General features: G+C 40.1%; 1 protein-coding gene across 1 annotated transcript in view; it reads left to right on the top strand.

Moving 5' to 3' along the window:
• The window catches only part of SDC2 (syndecan 2), a 60,385-nt gene extending 47,824 nt beyond the window's left edge, over positions 1-12,561 (top strand). Inside the window, exons 2-5 of the mRNA XM_059486541.1 lie at positions 314-425; positions 7,997-8,130; positions 8,901-9,036; positions 10,315-12,561. Coding sequence (XP_059342524.1) covers positions 314-425; positions 7,997-8,130; positions 8,901-9,036; positions 10,315-10,478 — 546 coding nt within the window. The 3' untranslated portion in view covers positions 10,479-12,561. The remainder of the gene's footprint in view (positions 1-313; positions 426-7,996; positions 8,131-8,900; positions 9,037-10,314) is intronic.
• Positions 12,562-13,462: the final 901 nt, after the last annotated feature.

Genomic DNA, 13,462 nt, shown 5'->3' with positions numbered 1-13,462 from the left:
AAGGCTTCAGTCCTGGGATTTGCTTCTTGTTACAGAAGCTCTGCAGAGTATATTTGCAAATCCTATTTATTCATTCATGCATTTAATGAGATGAAGTGTGGTTTTCATTGTGCAGCCTTGGGTTTTTTTTTTTTTTTTGCACTGCTGTAATTTTTACAAATTTCTTTAACAACTTAGATGAATGCGTGGCAGAAACTGAAAGTACAAACTTCAGTGTGCCACCATCAACTTAGAAAATAGAACTGAAGATGAAGAGACTGCTGCGCTGGAGAACTGGTATCTTTTTAACCATTCCCTCTTATCTGTTTTCCAGAGACCAGATTTGACCTCTGATAAAGATTTATACCTTGACAACAGCTCTGTTGAAGAAGCATCAGGCGTCTATCCAATTGATGATGATGATTATTCTTCTGGGTCAGGTTCAGGTGAGACAACATGTCACAAATTGATTTTTAAAAGTGTAAAAAGTAATGCAGTTATTTGAGGGAAATACTTGCAGTGAATATTGTGAGTGCTTTGCTATTTACAGAGCACTGGGCACCCCTGTGGGCTGGGTTTTAAGTATTAACTTTCTGCTTTTTACTCTTACTCCTGAGTTGCATCATTTCACCACGTTATTTTCTCTCTGCTGGCTCTCTCCATTCCCTCTGATTTCTGTGTAGATCTCCCTGGAGTTTAGAAATAAGGATTATAGAAGGCTTAGTTCTCCCATGACATAGTACTAATTTAGCACTCTGTAGGAAAACATAGCAGCAGCGTTCTTGTTTTCTCTTATATGCAGTCAGGTTCACGTAAACATGGTGTCCATTCCTTTTCTTGTTTTCTTTTACATTTAGAAATCTAGATACTGCCAAAACTGAGTTTTCTCTGAGGAAATTACATCCATGTAATGAATAAAGAAATTCTTAAATACAACATCCTGAGTTCTCAGACTTAAACACTCATTAGAGACATGTAGCTAGCTCAGAATTTTTCAAAAAAAGTGTCAGTGAAACCTCCTTAATAATTTCTCTTTAAAAGTCTCTTTGAGGAGTGTCTTCTAGACTTGCTTGGAGACTCCAAATGTTAAAAGCTAAATGCAGGATTTTGTAGTAGTTCTGGAAAAGACATTTCCTTATTGTTATATTTGCTGAGCTGTTGTGGAAATCCCATTTATTTTCCCAGTGTGTTTGTTATTCTACTTTTTTGAACTATGTCTTGATGCTTACGTATAATTTGTGTACTTTCAAAGCATGAACCCTTCTTCTGGTGCCTTGTCTGTGTTACTGTAAGGCACACATGAGATTTTTCAGATGGATTTTTGGGGTTTTTTTCTGCAGACATCTGATTGTGTTGCCAGGAAAATCCAGGCCCATCATCCGTACCTGAATGATGTCCTCTGTTTTGGGAGTCTTCTGTTGGGGTAACTTGACATCCCAGGGTGATCAGAGGCTTAACTGGACCTCCTTGATGTAGACCTGTTTGAGGAGAAATTCAGTATTTTATTTGAAAAGAGTATATTAGTGAATTAGTGATTTCATTCAGTCCCCGGGACTGTCTGAAGGCTATTCTGATCTCCAGAAAAATGTGCTTTCAGTCAGCATCCCATTCTGTCGTGTCTTCAGATGCTGGTGACTTTGAAAGCTTCAGAAAAGGAAATAGGTTGACAATAAATAGTTGTATGAGGAATGGTCTAGTGTAGTCTTTTTTCCATCCCTCTGTGGTGTCTGGCTGTTTCTAATATGGAAGATTCAAAATTCAGACCTGCTTTTGAAGTGAAAAAGACTACACAAGGACTGGCTTCAGATCTTACTTATCCAGGATTCAACAAAGGAAGCATAGGATCCTGCACCTGAGGAGGAATAATAACTCCAAGTACCAGCACAGGCTGGGGGTTGACTCAGCTCTGCAGAGAAGGACCAGGGAATTTTGGTGGGTGACAAGCTGACCATGAGCCAGCAGTGCCCCCGTGGCCAGGAATGCCAGTGGTATCCTGGGGTGCAGCAGGAACATCAGGTCAAGGGAGGTGATCCTGCCCCTCTGCTCAGCCCCAGTGAGGCCACATCTAAAGAGCTCTGTCCAGTTCTGGGCTCCTCAGTACAGGAAAGACAAGGAGCTACTGGAGAGGGGCCCAAAGATGATGAGGGGTCTGGAGCATCCTGAGGAGAGATGGGGGAGCTGGGCCTGAGAAGAGATCACATCAGCTATAGCTGTTGATGAGATCCCTCCTCATACCTCAAAGGCAGATGCCAAGATGACAGTGCCAGACTCTTTTCAGTGGTGCCCAGTGACAGGACAAGGAGCAATGGCCATACACTAGAACACCTCAACAGGAGGAAGAACTTCTTGACACTGAGGGAAGCAGAACACTGGCACAGGCTGCCTAGGGAGGTTGTAGAGTATCCCTCCTTGGAGACATTCAAATCCCATGTGGACACATTCCTTTGTAGTTTGCTATAGGTCACCCTGCTTTGGCAGAGGGGTTGGACTGGATGATCTCCTGAGATCCTTTCCAAGCCTAACAATTCTGTGGTAAAAGTGAAGCCAAAAAGAGAGAAACTACCTCTAGACTTCACCAACAGTAACACCTTGTCTTTCTTCATTCTTTTCCTGTGCTCAGCTTTCAGCCATGGGTGGAAGTTGGAGTGCACTGCTGCTGTCTCTGGCAGGCTTTGTTTCTTTCCTACAAGAAAACAGGAAAGACTGAGACAAGCTGGATGCCCCTGCAAAGAGCTCATGTGACAGTATACCCAGATTTAATATTTTTGAACCAAGCAAAAAGTCTTTAGATCAGGGAAGCAAAGTATCATCCTTTGCACCCTACTCCAGCTATACTTACTGCTCTCTATTTTCTGTAGAAAGTATCCTGCAGATGTACCATTGATAAATGTTTCTCATTTTATGTTCAGTCTCTCTTTTACTGGATACTTAGTGATGTAATGTAATGTTCATAGCAGGAAGAGCCTTCCCACTCAAGCGTGGTTTTCTTGCTATGTAGCAAGCATAGTCCAAGAAAACAGATCCAAGATGACAACATTGCTGACTCCTTTCTTTGCTGTGAAAATTGTTAGCTGCCAGCCAGGCCTATGGAGATAAACAGGAATTGTCAGCACCACCATTAATGCCCTTGCAGGTCTTCAAACAGCATTAACATGGACAAATGTCACTGTAGGCATGACACATTTCAAACTAGAAATTGGCTGAGGGCTTTTTGTAAGGAGTAGCAAAGGCGATGGTGTTTTGATTTTTCTTTTCTTTCCCTTCCCACCTTCCCATAGCCTGTTCTTTTTTCTTTTTTTTTTTTTTTCTTTTGGGTACATTCAGCTACTGTTTTGCATTTGCCCAAGTGTTGAACCTGAATCCATGGGTCAGCAGTTTGCAGAGAAGCCATGCCTGCCTTCTGATTCTCCTATATCAACAGTTAAATATCCATAGTGATTTAATTAGTCTGTTGTTTCCTTGTTTTAGTCTCTGTTTCTGAGGAGATGCTTCAGTCTATCATCATTCTTTTTTGCATTGGTGTTTTATGTAACATAGTAATAAAAAGTAGAAAGTTTTCCAGCCTATCTACAACTTGAAATGCTTTTATAACTATTACTGCTTTTTCATCTGGCATAATAGATTTTAATAGAGCCTTGGTCTTGGAGATAAATGAAAGTAGCTGCTAAGCAGCAGGACTACCCATTACGTGAAGGAAAGGTACCACCTGTCAGATTTATCTGCAAGTTCTTTGAAAAACCTTCTGTCTTGTTCTTGTGTCTTCTCTAAAATTACTCATGGTAATATATATGAGAAAATCAAGCAAGCTTTTCCTTCCCCTTCTTCTCTTCCTCAGCTTAACATTTCTCAGTCAATAGCAGCTTGAGTTGAGAACATTGGCTCAGGATGAACTGTGTGTATTCTGACATTGTGACTGGGGAATCTTCTAGAACAAAAGTTGTGGTGGGGTTGGAGCTTTTTCGAGAAACACAAGAGCAGATCTGCTTTGGCTGTTGCCCAGGAGGGAAGCTGACGCCGCACTCCAAGGCCAGCAGGCAGTTTGGGAGTCCTGTGGGAGCAGGGTGTGGGGCTGGGGGACAGGGCTGATGTGGCTGGGGGTGGCTGGGCACCTGTGTCCTGGTGCTGGGGAAGCTGTGGGGGCACGGACGCTCTCCCGGGTGCCAGAATGGGTGCCCTATGGCAGCATGCCCAGCAGGCACAACTCTCCTGGTGTGCTTCCCCTGCCTGCTCCCCCTGTTGTGGTGCAGGCAGCACAGCAAGGATTCACCTTCCATTTGCTCAGTCCCACTCATCAGTGTCTGTCACATTGTCTTGGAGCAAGAACTTCTTCTGTCCACCTGCTAAACCAGCCCTAAGCATGCTTTGTGATATTGACTGCCTGGCTCTCCAGGTCTTCTGACATAGAAATCTACTGTGATACTGTGAAAGTGTATTCTTGATGTTCTGGACAGAATCTTATACTTCAGTATAGTTAGGACTATTCCTTTTAATCCTCCAAGTTTTGTTGATTTCTTGTTTTCTTCTTCCTTGTGTAAGAGCTATCAGAGATGTGATATCCTTGCACTGTCTCAATTTATTTCAGCTGCAGTTCCCTAGCAGGGTGTAGAGTTATGTTCACAGTGTCATCTCTGGGTGCCTAACATTATGTTGATTAAGAGTTGCTTTGGGGACTGTTCAGTGAATGGAGGTGAGATAAGTCAGCTGAAAATATGTAATTTTGGTTTGTGTCACATTGGTGATAGAGATGGAAGGCGTGAAAGAGATGGTGGTTATGTGTGTGCCCACCTTATCACAGATTTGCTTGTGGTGGTGGTACTCCCAGAGTGTGATGTGCAGCAGCAGACAAAGAGGATGCCAAAAGATAGGGTGAAATGATTTGATTTTTTTGATAGGAGGTGTTAATCACTGCCTGCTTTGCAAGTCAGAGTGCTAACTACTGTGGGCTTTTTTCTACAAAAAATACTACTATCTATACAGTAATGTCTACTTTCTGTGCAGTAATTGAAGGTGGCACAATCTTGATTTCCTGACAAGTTTCCTCAAGTACTAAGAGTGTTAAAAAGTATTCATATTCCTGTCATCCAAGGGTGGCTAATAGACATGTCACTGAGGGTTAGATAAGGTATTTCCAATACTACAGCACAGTTTAGAGCTATTTTGGCCACTATGAAGACAGCAGTTGGACATCCTGAAGAAGTTACAGTGGATAAAAGAGGGTATGTGATGGTGGAGAGCTTTCAGCTCTACCACAAAGATGGTTTTGGGTTTAATTACTGCAGGGTTTTTGTGGTGCCCTCAATAACTGGAACTCGAGGCAATGAATAGCCAGCACCAAAATCCATGTGGACCAAATCCAGAAACCAGCTTTAGTAACAGTGATATTTTCCAGAGGAAGAAGTAAGTTCTTATACTCCAACCATTTCACAGTATTCCTCTTGACAACCTACTTGGAAGTCACACTCATGACACTGTAGGCTTTTTCTTTCCAGTCTTACTTGGATTTAGTGAAGATCTTTTTTGTGCTTTTTAGGGAACATGATACTGTGTGAAATGCTGTTGCTATGTTCTGGAGAGGACTAATGAGTGGTTTTTTTTGGTCTCTCAGTCCTATTTACAGGTAATTCTAAAAATACTACTGTCAGTTCAGCAAGGGAAGTGTCTTCCTTGTTTAGATCTATTCCAAGCCAAGCAGAGACCTGTTTAGATAAAGCTAACTAGAAAGCAGGAACCATGGGGGATGTGTCTTAGCTGGTACCCAAATCAAGCCTAAATGATAGTTGCTTCAACTTTTTGGGGATTGTCAGAATTCCACTGAGGCTGTATGGAAGAAGAGCTGGGTACCTGTGGGGCAAATCCAGTGACTAGCCCAGGGATTAGATTAGTTAGTTGCCCGTTGTTGAGAGAACATGGGTCTGCACCCTCCTTAGCCAAAGGGATTCAGGCTGTAATGCTCTCCTTTATGTCTGGCAGACACAAAATTGCCTGAAGCAAAGGTGGCATTTAAGGATTTGGAGGAGCAGTTGTGATTAAGTAGGACTTTTCATTTCATAAAAAGAAGAAAATACATTTCTGTACTCTGAAGATGTGTTTTATCAGATCTCTAATCTGATAATCAATTTTAATTTCCTTGCCTGTGAAAGCTTTGTGTAATATGGAGGAACTTCAGAAGATAAAGTAGGTTGAGCTATCCAGTGAGCCATTATTTCTCAAAGAAAACTCTTGAATCAGAGCCAGAAAAATTTTCCTGTTGGATGCCTTTCCACACCTCTGTTTTGAAGCAGGATGTTGATTTTTTGATCTTAGAGTTGCATTTCAGGAAAATACTTGATTCTTGTTGTGAGGTCTTCATTCTAGAAGTTGTGTTGTAATTTTGGTATCTCTGAAAGCTTTTTTCCCAGTACTGTTCTGTGCCAGTATCTTTTTTTTAATGATTCTAAATTTTCTTTTCTACCATACAGAGATTGTTTTAGGTGTTGTCTTGTTAATGTCTCTCCTTTAAATGCCAGATGTATGTAATTCTTGATCATGACTTCAAAACATCATTATTGTGCTCATATTTTCAGCCTGTCTTCTTTCTTTAAAAAAACAAATTAAAAAATCAGTTTGGAATGAGTGAGTCATACTATTCTGTTGTAGAGCGTTTTATTTGTTAGGAACTATTCTTATGCACATTTGCTAGATTTATTACCCAGGGGTTACTTGGGCAACCGGTGCCTGTAACGAGCAGAACACATTGAGATTCCTAAGGAGTGGTCCAAGAATGGGCCAATTCTTTTTTCCTCTTTCAGGCTTTGCTAATAATTTAGTCTCTTTCCTGTGTCTTCTTCCTTTCACTATCACTAAAGGATATTTATTAGACATGTCCATTACCTTATTCTAAAGGAGCCTTCATACACCAGCACGGCTTTGAATGTGGAGGAAATTAAATTTAAGGTAATCTTTAGGGAGTTTTTTGTCCTCTTACTCAGTTCAAAAGAAAAGACCTTCTGAATTATGTGGAGTTTAAAGCCATGTGAATTCCTAGTGACTGAAACATAAAGTAGTAGTAATCCTCCTGTAGATAAAACTGAATTCAACAGATGTGCTGTAGAAGAGAAATTCTGTTGAAGCAGTATGTGACAGGTAAAAACTGTTCCGTTCATATGGTTTAAGTAAGGATAAAGAAGTGTATTGATTTATTTATGGTATGTAATTAACTAGCAATCACTGAACTGTACTTTTAGGCTTAATATCAACAGTACAACAGACAACCACAATGCCTGCCATTTATCAAATGGGAACAATAAATTTCTAAATCACTTTCTGTAACTGATCCAGTGTGTGTCACGTGCTCACAGCCACCCCTCTCACAGGCCATGGGTGTGGAAGCTCCCCTTGTCTGAGTGTGCAGGACCCTCTGTCCACACACCCTGGCTGTTGGAGAGTTGGGTACCCCCATGTGAGCTGGGGCCCCACCAGCACCTCCTGCCACGCCCAGGAGGAGCCTCTGCACCCCAGGGTGTGGGTTCTGGGGGTGCCATGGTGGCTCTGGGGAAGCTAGAGGTAGCTGCTGAGGGTAACCACAGGGTGGTGGGTGGCCCTGCCAAGCTCCAGCAGAGCCCCTGATGCCATGGGACCTCATCAGAACCCCTGGCACTGGGGTCTGCCCATGTCACACAGGCCTGATGGCTGCTGCCTTCACTCCGGACTTTCTGCCCCTATTGCAAGTGTTAAAGCTTTTTTCATACCCATTTTCAGGAAGGGTTCTTCTGTTTGAAAAGTGTCATGGTAATTTCCTGGTTGCTACTTATACCAGCTGATGCACTCCCATTTTCAGGGAATCACTTGGGGCAAGTATCCCCCTGGCAGTTTGGGTGCACTGTTTGCACACACATCTTTATCTTAGTAGGCATTGTCATCTAGGCCCTTGCCTAGGGTGGGCTGTGCAACCATCTCTACCTTGGTGGTGTCATAACAAAAAATGTAATTGGTTTGAAAGAATTTCACAGGTCAATGAAGTGTTACATTTTGTCTCCAGGTGCTGAGGAAGATGAGGATAGTGCAGTGATAACAACATCCAGAACAGTTCCAAAGTTACCGACAACTAGTGATGCATCCAGGGCTGAGACCACCACAGTGAAAATGCAGACCAAGGTGCCTGCACAAACAAAGGTGCGTGGCTGGAGAGCAAGAGCATTTAAAATGATTCCACTGTACATTTTGGATGGTTTGATGTTAAGTCTTCTATTTATATGGATTAAAAAGCACCCCTAAACTTCACTTACTACTACAGCCTGCTAAATGACTACAGAGCTGTTTGTTTTCATTCCTACTAGAAAGTCTGTGTGGCAACATCTGGATTTCACATGAAAGAAAAGAGAGATGCACAATAATGTATCATGATACCTTTCAGTCAGAGCTGTATGTTTTTTTATATTTCTCAAAGAGTTACTTAAAAATTCTTTGTGAAACCTTCCTTCTCAAAAGAGAATGCTGTATGGTTTGGCTGTAGTTTGAACACTCTGCAAGGTTCCATTAAGTATTTAGTATCTCCTTCTACCACCATAGATGATACTGTCTAAGTTACTCTCAAAGGTGTTCTGCATATAACATATCTGATTTGTTAATTTCAGAGTTTTTATTTCTTTCAGAGGCTGTTATTCTGATAAACACAGGCAATATTAAGAGCTGTTTGCTAAATGTACTTTTGGAGGTTTTAAATTTATGGGCGGAGTTTTTCATTCTGACATGATGACGACAAATAGATCCAATTACAATGTCTAGACCAGCTTTCTGTGCTCTGAAAGCTTCCTGTGTGTTGGTATTGTGCAGTATGTGCATGAAGCCACAGCTACGTGACTGCCCACAGCGGGCCGTGACTGTGCCAGCTTGTGCTCTGCCCTTTCTGTAAGCAATGCTCAGTTTTCTTTTTTGTGCCACAGTCACCTGAAGAAATTGATAAAGAGGAAAGGCCGGAGGTGGATGGCAAGAAAAAGAGCGATGAGCCAGGGGATGACACGGACGTGCTCACTCAGAAGCACTCAGAAAACCTCTTCCAGAGAACAGAAGTTCTGGCAGGTGAGGCAGGGTTTGCCAAGGTCTATCTCACCAGAAATAAAATGGAAAACAGAGAGGATCCGTATCAAATAATGCAAGCTCAACATTTGAGTTTTCTTGGCAGATTCATACCATTAAACACATTATTACTAAGCACATTCATAGTGGGTAGCCATTGGTTGATTTGATGAGAATAAATTTGGCATCTTGGGGAAATACTTAATAGTGAAGTCTGTTGCTAATTGATATGATGCCCACAAGTTGAACACTGCTGGCTGAGTATCTGGAGCTTTCACAGCTCAGAAAAGGAGTTGGAATTTGATTCATGCTTGTAATGCAGAAATGTATTTTTCACCTCCCAAGAGCACATAGCTGACTGGTCGATGTGGTGCAGATGAACACTGCTTGGGAGGAGCTCATGGCAGGCATGGGTGGATGGAAAGGGATGGATAGGCACAATCCATTATGGCACAGAAATCCCTTCAGATAAATAGAGTCTGTTTTTATAGACTTCATTTATAGATTCTATAATAGTCTAATATAGACTCTGTTTAGAGTCTATGCATAACCCAGGGAGGCACAAGCTGGCCACTAATGTTTTCATTACCTGTGAGATTTTTTTTGGCCTAAGGACAGTGTTTACAGGTGTACTTTCCCCCCATGTATTTGGAAAGGGAGTTGGGAGCCATGAAAATCACATAGTTTTGGACCACATCTTCCTGTGAGAATCAAAATGTGAAATAACCTTAAATCCACATCAGTGGAAGCACGTCAGTTTCCTCTTGAAGTATGGTTGGGAGTTGATACTTCTCACACACCCACAAATGCATGAAGTGTTCTCTCCTATTATTGATCAATAGGAAGTTTATTTCAGCATATAGTCAGAGTGAAAACTGACAGGGAAAAGTAAAAGCCCATTTCTTAGCTAAGGTAACAAAATCTTTTAATGTTGAAAATGTTGACTGTTGAAAAAGCAGTTTGAAAGACAGCTTTATGCTCTGGCAGTACTAGTGGTGATCTTAGTTGAGGTTTTGAAAAAACTTTAATAGCTTTTTTAAAACTGGGTTGTTGGATCTCTGACTTGTAAGTGGAATGTAATTTTAAATGATTGCCTTCATGAATGCAAACAAGCTTTCTGACAGTATATTTCAGGATACTAATAATGAAGACAGTTGCATAATGGGAGCCCTTTCCTGCAATTTGAAAATAATAGCAAACTTACTGTGTGAGATGAAAAAGAAGTATGGTGCTAAGCTTGTTTTACTGGCATATTGTGAATCTCTGTTTCTTTGATTACAGCTGTTATTGCTGGCGGAGTTATTGGTTTTCTTTTTGCAATCTTCCTTATCCTGCTGCTGGTGTATCGCATGAGAAAGAAGGATGAAGGCAGTTACGACCTTGGTGAACGGAAACCATCCTGTGCTGCCTATCAAAAGGCACCAACTAAGGAGTTTTATGCATAAAATTCCTATTTAGTGTCTCTATTTATGAGATCACTGAACTTTTTTAAATAAAGCTTTTGCATAGAATAATGAAGTTTTTTTTTTCATTAAAGAGCCGTTATGGCACCTTTATGATAAAACCCCATTGTATTTAAAACTTTTCACATATTCATTTAAAAATGTAAAATTAAAACTTAACATTTGCAGTGTTCTGTGAATAACAGTGGCAAAGCATTATTTTATAAAACCATTGATGTTCACTGAATGATTTTTAAAACTTTATGCATAAATATAAAATAATGAAAATTATTGTTTTATCCTATGGTTCAATGAAAGTTGTTTAATTTTGGTCAGCATGTCTCAGATTGATCTTACAAGTTAGTTTTTATTTCATTAATTTATCTGTTTCCAAAAAATGCCTTTTTGTAGTTGTCATGGTGCAATTTGTCTTCAGATAATTCAGATAACAGTAACTTTTAGTGTAAATGTAATTTTTCAGCTATGTAAACTTCAACCTCCACTTTGTATAAATTTAAGTGTCAGAATATCAATTTTACACTTTGCATTGTTTCTCAGCTTACCTGTAGCTTCAGTGAGATTTGTAACAGCAATTAATGTGTAAAATTGGATTATTACTACAAACTGTATAGTCATATTCTTACTAAACAAATCTCCTGTAAGGAAGATTTGTAGTAAGCTACTGACGAACCTAAGCAAACCCAAAGACTCTAACAGTATTTTGAGAAGTTGCTGCAGATTTCTATGGCCACTGTATTTGTTAATTATTTGCAATTTTAAGGTACAAGTAGAGGTTTAAATTTTTGTTCTTTAAAAATGCATTTAAGTTGTAAACGTCTTTAAAGCCTTTGAAGTGCCTATGATTATATGTGACTCGTTGCAGACTGGTGTTAATGAGTATATAACAGTAAAAGAAAATGTTGGTATTTTATAAGCACAGACAATTCTAATGGTAACTTTTGTAGTCTTACATGGATAGACATAATTGTAATTTGGGAACATAAACACTACTGAATAAATCATGTGGCCTAATACTGAGAATTCTATTGTGATATACTTTTGTATGATTTTCATTTTATATCTGTTTGCTCATGTTTTAATGTCACAGAGTACATCTAGTAGTTCTTAAAAATCCAGACCAAAAAAGAAAGGCTTTTGATGAGGGTGATCCTCACACCAGATTTACGGCTAAGGTGGCAGAGCGAAGTGGGATGTTTAAGTCTTGCATCTGGTGTATTAGCTGTGAGACATTTGACTTCTGCATTGTGTTTAATGGCAGTGTTGACACAGGCCTGTTCTTCCTGCAAATGTTGTTTTCCCTACTGTAAATTTCAAAGGAGTACCCCAGTTCATTTACTGGAGTAAATGTGTGTATTTGTTTTTTATTTGTTGCTCGCGTTTGTTTTTTCCCTGTCCCTTTGAAAAATTTTGGTTTGTTCTGCTCAGACTCCAGCAGAAGAGTTGAGACAAGTGGAATATCTTCATAAGAGAAGAAAGAAATATTCTGAGTAGAAGAGAGAAGTGTCTGTTGCTTAGACCTTAGATAGGTGCTGGATAGAGGGACACAGGGAGAAGACGACAGTCTGCCTCCTTATATTATGCTTTGTAACAGACAAATGGCTTCGTCTTCTGCTCTGCTGACCTCCTGTTTTTTTATTTTTGAGATTCCCAAAATACAGGTGTCCAGGATGTCAAGCTGAAGTGCTTTTCAGAAATGGCAATGTATTGTAAATTAGATCTGGTAGCTCTTCAGATAAGAGTTGTGCAACTTTTATTTGTTGCTGTCCCAAGTTCAGTGGTCATTTAGGAACCAACGAATGCTATCCTGTGCTAAAATATTTAATATATTGCTTTTTACTTATACTTAACTGGCAAGTTTTTCAAAGCCATAAAAGTTCAGCAAGTAAAAACAGGGTAAGAATTTAACAGGTATATCTTGTGCAATATTTAGTGAACTTCAATTAGTAAAATAACTGCTTGAAATAACTGTGCCAAGAAAAGAAAATTTCTGGCAAATGCTGTGCCACTGCTGTAAAATAAAGCATTTGTTAAAGTGCCAAAATAAAGTCTACTATGCCTAAACTAATACTTTATTTGTATAGTCTGACATCCAGTTTTTTGAAGCCCACTTTGCTTAAGGTAGTAGATCTGAATTTCTTTCAAGGGTGCAATGAATATTGCTGTAAGTATAGCTATAAATATTAAACACCAGATAAGCTGTCTTCTCCTTGTTCATAAGCAAATTGATAATAAGTAGTGTTTTGATTTTATTTATGTATGTTAGACTGCCTCTATATCTACCGTACAGGCCACTTTATCCAACATAGACATCTGTTGTAATTATGCAGACTACCAAATATTATGCTTGTCTAGTTCCTCCTGCATCTGTTTACAAACAGAAGCAAAGGTAAATTTTCAGCTTTATTTCACCATTCGCCTTTTTTTCCTGCACATTCATTATCCACTCTGTTATATGCAGAAGAGGTTTAATGCTTCAGCTGTGTGCATGGAACTGAAATGTTGCAGTCTTCCCACCCTCCCTAACAAAAACCTGAAACTTTTGGACATGCAGTAGGTGTGTTAATAGGATTTATCATCTCATGATCTCTTTGCTTTTCTGTTTTCATTGCCAAACCATACTATTAGGGAAAAATTCTAACAGTTATCATCTTAGTTACAAACATAGCTTCAGTTTTCATCAGTCTGATGCAGACACTGCACTCCCAGCAATGCTGTTCAGAAGAAATTGGCAACCCAATGTGTGTCTCTTATGCTGAGGCTTCCTAGCACGAGTTGGTCTTTGGTTTCCTTTCCCTTTTGTTCTCTGCTTCCTGGATGTGTTTTAGCAATACTCTGGCTGCTGGTGGATGTTGCTGGGCAGCTGGCAGTCTGGGTGCCAGGCTCTGGTGCTGCACCACCTGCCCTCAGCTAGCCATGGCTTTTCCTAGAGACCCTTGGCTCTGCTCTGCCAGAGCCACTCTAGCAGC

The sequence above is a fragment of the Ammospiza nelsoni genome, chromosome 1, assembly GCF_027579445.1.
Source record: "Ammospiza nelsoni isolate bAmmNel1 chromosome 1, bAmmNel1.pri, whole genome shotgun sequence".
Taxonomy (NCBI): domain Eukaryota; kingdom Metazoa; phylum Chordata; class Aves; order Passeriformes; family Passerellidae; genus Ammospiza; species Ammospiza nelsoni.
This window is presented reverse-complemented; position numbering and strand designations above follow the sequence as displayed.